The 7,576-nt window shown below is 36.0% G+C and overlaps 1 protein-coding gene across 1 annotated transcript; it reads right to left on the bottom strand.

The window, feature by feature from the left end:
• Window positions 1–505: 505 nt before the first annotated feature.
• Window positions 506–3,883, bottom strand: LOC116139968 (glyoxylate/succinic semialdehyde reductase 1). The gene is made up of 8 exons (XM_031425618.1): window positions 3,624–3,883; window positions 3,345–3,455; window positions 3,136–3,237; window positions 2,399–2,500; window positions 1,883–1,998; window positions 1,227–1,305; window positions 982–1,152; window positions 506–809 (listed from the first exon to the last, which is right to left on the bottom strand). Exons 1-8 carry the CDS (start codon window positions 3,726–3,728, stop codon window positions 729–731), a joined length of 867 nt encoding a protein of 288 aa, XP_031281478.1. The 5' UTR covers window positions 3,729–3,883; the 3' UTR covers window positions 506–728.
• Between the last annotated feature and the right edge of the window lie 3,693 nt (window positions 3,884–7,576).

Genomic DNA, 7,576 nt, shown 5'->3' with positions numbered 1-7,576 from the left:
AAATTTACTCTTTTTGTGAAATGTGAAGTCACTAACTAAAAAAATGAGGCCTTGAGGAGAAACATTGGTGTGCCGAGTGCATTTTCCAAACTCCAGATAATCTGAACCGGGGTGTACAGCTACAACTGGATTGAGATTGACTGTTCCATACACATTCATGTTGCATTTATTGGCCTAGCTGCAGAAGCAAGAGCATAATGACTTTCTAAACTACCCTGCAATGGAATTTCAAATTGAAAAGTGCAATCCTTTCAAAATCTGAGTTCCCACTCACGGTTAGAAATTTGGGTCTCCCCAACTCTACCTGCGAAGCAAAAATTACAAACATATCTCAATTTAAACCTAGTGTAATACTCAGCACTCTCTCCTTCAAGTTCAAGTCCTAGGATGAGAAGCAATCTTTAGTGGTTACTGTGGCTGGGGAAGCATTATTATCTGGCTTCTCACAGTGTCCATCATTGTCTTCACGCATCGCTTGGAATAATTTTGCATGAAAACAGGGAAATTTTATAATTTTATCTTGGATTAAAACTTCTCATTTATCAAATAAGTTCGTTACATGACCACAGAATAAGGAAACTGACACACGACGGAACAGTCCACTAGTAATCCAACAAGAACATATTACATGAAATTATTATATCACAATGATCACAGCCGCCATAGCTGATGAAGCTCTGAGCCACCTTACATTAGAAGCAATAACTTTTAAGTTATTAAGCAGGTGATCACTTAAGACCCTTGACGGCCTCAAAAACAGCTGAAAAGTCAAGGTCTCCCAATCCCAAGCTTCTGGCCGTTTTGTAAGTCTACAGAGAGGATATTTATATCAGATTCACAGCTCCAAGTTCTTAATGCATACACAAGCATGTTCATTAATTATAAGTCCAATTAGCATATGCTTCATATAAGTTGTCCCCTGCTCTGGCCAAGATCTTTGTCCCAATTGCAAACTAAATGAAGTTGAAAAGAAGAACTAACCTCGTTAGCAGCTGCTGCTACTGGCATCGATACAGCATTTTCATCCCCAAGAGCGAGAGCAAGTCTTATGTCCTTCTGCTGATGTTTAAGAGGAAAGGCAGGGGAGTGATTGCCCTGAAGCATACCCGGCCCTTTCCCCCTGAACATAGGATTGGCAATACCACCAAGATCCTGCAAAAAAGTAACTAACCTCAATTAGCTCAGTACCGACAAAAATGGCACAAAGTGCTGAGCAACTCTCTCACCAGTACTTCAAGTAAAGTGCGAGGGTCTAGTCCACTCTTTTCTGACAGTACGAGCCCTTCAGAAAATGCATTCATCATACTGCAATAAACAAATAACCAAACAAATAAAAACTACAATTCAAGTCTATAAACACTTCAAAATGAAGGTACTCAAAGATATAAACCAACTACTAATAAACAAGTATTTTGAAATTTGTTAGCAGGTTGTGGTCTCAATGAACATTTCTGTTTTGTAAATCTTATCTCACTTGCTGAAGCTAAATGCTGTACATCATTCAAATTTTATAACACAACATGAAGTTTCTTGCCAAATTGAAAAGTTACTAGCAATCTGCAAGGAGCTGGAAAAAATTCTGTTGTAAAGAGTAGTTCTCCACTTCATGGAAACTGGATATTATCATTCTGCTAACTTTGCAGCGAAGCCAATAGAAACTTGCTTGTTTCAATAGAAAAATTATCCAGGAATGCGGATTATTATTCCATAGCCACAGTCAAGTAATCAAATGCTTAGCTTGTTAAATGATTTTTCAGGTTGAAATAAATAAAACTAAAAATACGAGCATAATAATATGTTACCATCTAATATATTACTTCACCAAAAACTTTGCGCTGGTTCATTGGAGATTGAAAATTACATTTGTTCAAAAATCAATTACCAGCCCATTATCATGTTGACAACAAGTTTCATTTTCGCTCCATTTCCAATCTCCCCCAAGAAGAAAGACTTCTTTCCTATTACATTCAGAGCTGGAATTGCTTCATCATACAGTTCCTACATTAGAAATATAGATATGATACAATTAGCGTAAGTGGATAGATAGAAACATTTGCAGCCTTCTAACGGTAAAAGAAAGATTTAGTATCTATTTCCCAGCTTCATCTTGGCTAAAATTCAAGAGTTACATGGAAGCATATGGCAGTGTGTTTACAAAAGTGAATTCTCCGACCCTTTAAACCCACTCTTTTTATTCCTTATTTTCATTGAATAGGAAAAGTGGATCACTAGTCTGCTACAAGTAAGCCTAAACGGTTACCAAACTGAGCTTCATTGGGGCATAGTTTAAAAGAAAATTTTTGGAAAATGCATGGTATCTAAAATCATGTATGCACAAGCCCGCTGAAAACAATAATGGATTGCATATCTGCAAAGCCCTTGCAAAATGGTGCATTACCTTCTCCCCAGCTGAAAGGATTACTAGTTGACCAGTTTCTGCAGGCTGTTTGCTACCTGAAACTGGAGCCTCAAGGAAGTGACCACCCTTTGCTGAAATTGCCTGTAGATACCCAGCAGATGTTTAATACATTCTCCTTTTTTTCCATCCTCGCCAAATTTAATCATTTGATGGCTAAACTACCACCACATATAATCATGTTGAACAAAAACAAAAATGAAATTACCATTGACTGTGACCCCCAAGGAATCTGTATCTACACATGTCCTAGCATTACCAGCTAGCCAAAAAAGAATAACATAACATTGACTCCACATATTAAAGACTGAAAAATTCATTCTGCCTAGTTAAATGCTCCCAATTCATATCTCAACCTTCCAGACATCAAAACAATGTTATATGCAGTTTCAAAAATAATCTAAAACAAGAGGCTACTATTCTTCAGAGAATATCTGAAACTTGAAGACTTATATAGATAACAATTCTTTGACTCACTTCTAAAAGTTGGAAACCACAGTATCTAAAAAGGTTCCCGCTTAATGTTTTTCTGTCAAATTTCACTTCTTCAAGATAATCTTAGTCCAGTAAATGAATCCTATTATCCCGCCCACTTGTGTGAGAGTTACCCTAACTGTAAGCAGAGCATACTGTTACAAAATCAATATTAAAACATACTCAATAATCAAGTGCAAAAAGCAATACTCTTCTAATCCAAATGAATTCAGAGAACCGTAAACCTGGCTGATCTTTGTTGAAGTTTCAGGATCAACTGTTGACATGTCAATGTAACCTTTCCCGGGGCAAATTTGCTCCAAAATACCCCCTTTGTCGAAAACAACCTACTCAAAATCACCATAAATACATCATCCCAGTTAAAACAAAAATCATATAAAACCTAGTTCATAAAACTGAACATTGAACACCACAAAAACACAAAGTTACTAACCGAGAGTGCAGCAGGAGGATCAGCCAACATCCCAATAGTAATCTTGCACTTCTTAACTACTTCAGCCGGACTTTCTCCAATCGTCGCCCCATGTGCCACAAGTTCATTACACTACACAAAGCACCCAAACTCAATAAAAATAAAAGCAAAAAATCCCTTTTACTTCACCGTAGGCGAGAAATCCATAATCCCAATTTCCAATATCGCTAAAATAAGCAAACAAACTCCTTAACAAGATCTAAACAAAGTTACAAACACAAGTTTCTCAAAATGAAATACCTTGGACAAAGTCCTGTTCCATACAGTAACTTTGAACCCATGTTGAAGCAGATTCATAGAAATGGCTTTTCCCATTATTCCCAAACCAAGAAACCCCACCTCCATTTTGCTCAATTCTTGTTACTACCCTTCTCTGCCTTCAATGATCCTCACTTTCAAACCTAGTTCTTATCTTACTCCAAATTAATAGTATCAAAAGAAACAATCTTTAAATAATATTTGATATTCTCAATATCATTTTTTTTTTTTATTTTTTTATGTGGAAGTAATCCCAATATCATTTTCATTTATATTAAACTACAAGAAATGGGAGTCACCATGATGTGTACTGCATTACCATTGAAAGATCAGAAAATATACTTTATCTGAATGTGGGGTCAGCATTTGTGATTGTTAATGGACGGCTAGATGCGTGCCACGTACGTTTGAGACCGTTAGTTTACTGTTTGTCCGTCCTCCATTTTCTTTGGACTTTGGAGTCTGCAGAGGTCTGTTAGTCTGAGCTGGATTTTAGAATAGTTGATGTTTGTAGCCAATGGCCGTTGTCCACGTTTGGAGATGTTCCTGGATTATTGTCCACGTTTGGCACGTGCTAAATACAGTTATTTGAAGCTGACATAGGCTAACAACAATGGGTTTGAACATGGGCCATGCCATTTTCATCAAAACGGTCAAGTACTTGGTTTTATTAATTATTTAAGTCCCATCAAATCTATAAATCTAATTTAAATAAAATATTATTAAATAAATTAATATGAATAATATATTAACTTGAAAACATGTTATAATTTACTGTATAATTCCCCTTTTTTTATATTTCCTTCAAAAACTACCCATGACTCGTTGCCAAAAATTCCATGCTAGGTTTAGCTTTGCATGATGAAATAAATCACCAATTATCAGATCTTTTCCTTAATTACATAAGTTTCACCACCATTTTTGGGTTGATTTCATTAGCTATAAAAAGATAATTAAGTCTTAAGTGCCTTAACAATTTTCTGAAGTATTATATATCTTCTTAAAATTATCAAAAACCCGCTAAAAAAAAAATACTAACGTTCCCTATACAAATATATATAACACCTGAATGAAGATGTTTTTATATTTTCGAAAATAGCTATGGCATTTGAGACTTGGCTATTTCTCATGGAAGCCAATGAAATAAACTCATATTTAAATATAATTCATCTTTTACAATATCGAGAGACTACCTTGTTGAGAGAATACTAAATTTGTCTCAAATAATTATTTATTTTCTTGCTTTGTCTCCATAATTCTTTTTTATTTTGTCTAACATATTATAATCATTATATTATATCTACATTAATATAAGAGTCGCTCTAAAAGTTTCAATTTAATTTTCAAATCAATATATATTTATTTTATATGGAATCCTATAATAGGGGAGAGAACTTTTGTGACAGGAATTTAGAAATTTTGAGTCAGAAGATAGAGAAGACAGAACGGGCAAATCTATCAAGTATAAAGCAATCCTAAACGTATTATATATGAAAATGATATTTTTGGAACAAGCAATTATCTATTTCTAAATTATTATTATTATTTTTTTAATAAATTTTATTTAAAATAGGGTTTACAGAAAGATTTGGTGGGCGCATAAATAGCACCACTCAAAGGGTTAGTTATTGTTGATGCATATTTTTATTAAAGAAGCCTAATAAAAGTTCAATCAAATGGGAATATGAAGTGCTGCTTTGGATTTGGACTTAGGCGCCATCTCTGCGAAGACAGTCAAGCGATTAGTATGAGGAAATAGTTAACGAACTAATCACAAGTATAGGTGAAGACTCGCTTGAAACTCGAGGTGGTTTGAATAGCTAGAGGTTCAAGGCTTGCTGTGTCGCTAAAGAGCCTGTACTTCCTCAATTTCTCAGTGGTAATGAGCTTTTTAGTGTTGCAAGACTCCTCAAGAAGTCTGTTGAACTCCTCTACCTGAGTTCGATCTTGTAGCAATAATGAGCTCGTTGTGCGATTAACTATACAAAAAAGAGAAGCTTCAAAAAGCGAAGTTGGAAAACAATAAGGATTAAAAACAATAAGAGACATACTCGTTGTTCTAAAGGAACCTAGGTTGTCGTAATCAAAGAAAAAATACTTGGACTCCTAATCCCGATGTTGCTCAAAGTGCCAACTATCGCTTTGGAGTCTTTTGCAGTACGCTTGGAGAGATAGTATCTAAGCTCGTCTTTGCTCGATTTCAAGGAATATACGTACACGAACTTGAGCCGGGTTAGTTCACCCACACTGCTCTCTTGGATAGCAATGTACATCCCTATTATGCACTTGTATGAGTTTAGGCTTAGCTGGAACGAAGCTATCGCGGAGTGGTCGAGCACTTCTAGAGGTGGAACAAATGGGCCAGGTTAGGCGGGTCAACCCTAACCCGGCCCGCAATGAAGAGGGTTCAACTCGGACCACCAATATGGCGGTCCGGGTTGAACCCAACCCACCAACAACCCCCGCACGGGTCGGGTTGCTATATGGCAACCCACCAACCCAACAGGTTGCTATTTGTTTGCAATAGCCAACCTGCCGGGTTGGCAAAAAAAAATTAAAAAAAATAAAAAATTAATTATTTTTTTCAAGTTTCCCCCATTTTTTTAATTCTTTTAATTAAACTATTATGATTGAATTCTTACAAATAATTTTACACAATAATATTAAACTATACTTCTAAATCATAAATATTAAAATGTATAAAACTTCGTAATATTTGACATATTGTTATTATTATTTTTTATGGTACGTAAAATATAAAAAAATTAAATACTGAAGTCTTATTCTCAAATTTTCATGTCTTGTATAAAATATAATTCATTCTTATGCCAAAGTTTCATCAATTGAATGAATAAATCTAATTTTTTTTTTATATTACAATTTTATTGTATTAATATTTGAAATGTTAATAAAAAAAATTAATTTAATTGAATTATTGATATTTGAAAAGTTAATTAAAAACAATTACATTTATTCATTTATAAATCATTAATTATTTATTTGAAAAGTTAACTAAATAAAACAAAAAAAAAAAAATCAAAAAAGGGCTTAACCCGGCTCGACCGGCACCTAACCCGGCGGTTAGGGTTGGCGGGCCGGGCTGGGCCGCCATTCCCCCAAAAATGGGGGCCTAACCCCTGCCTTGTTTGGGCGGGTTACCAACCGCCAAAAGCATAACCGTCGCGCCGGTCGGGTCGGGCCGGGTGGGTTACTTTTCCACCTCTAAGCACTTCACGTACAAATAGGTGGAATGGAACGGTCCTTCCACACGAGGATCGCTTCTAAAGGTGTAATATGCCCAGGCGAGGTTGTTGAGCCAATATCCCGGCCCTAAGAGGGATGGAGATCACTACTGATTCCTGATACAATAGGGATGAAAGAACCTCACTTAGGAGGATTGCAATGATCGACTTTGAGCTCTCTTCGTTCTCTGGTCCATCCCCCCATTACAGAGGGCTATCTGGTCGTAACACTAATAATCCGCAAGGAGACTCGTAGTTAAGAAAAGTTGCTTGAAGAGCTCAACGGAGAATGAGATACGTCCTCTACATATCCACGAACCTATGGAGGAATGGCTACTTTCAGACATCTAAAAGCACGAAGACAAGTATAGTTATAAGCCCTGGGTACACTCATCAATTGCATGTATAAAGTGTCCTAGTCCTGGCCCTCACCCATACTTGCCTTCAACTTTAGATGAGAAATCTTTCCCTATCGGTCACCTAACGACTAGTTTGTTTTGATCTAAACATGGGTCTAACTTAAAGTCTACATAGCGGTTCGTACAGCTACTGGCCCAAAAAAAAAAAAAAAAAACGAGCAAGAGAAAGAAAGAAGACTACCTTTGCAGAAAATCACAGAAAAAAATTATCAAAAAGCCATGAAAGCCTTGCTTGGAAAGACAAGCAACACTGAAGTTGTTAGGGTATTTTGCA

The sequence above is a fragment of the Pistacia vera genome, unplaced genomic scaffold (genome assembly GCF_008641045.1).
Source record: "Pistacia vera cultivar Batoury unplaced genomic scaffold, PisVer_v2 Contig1106, whole genome shotgun sequence".
Lineage (NCBI taxonomy): Eukaryota > Viridiplantae > Streptophyta > Magnoliopsida > Sapindales > Anacardiaceae > Pistacia > Pistacia vera.
The sequence above is the reverse complement of the archived record's forward strand: the minus strand, read 5'-3'. Positions and strand labels throughout refer to the sequence as shown.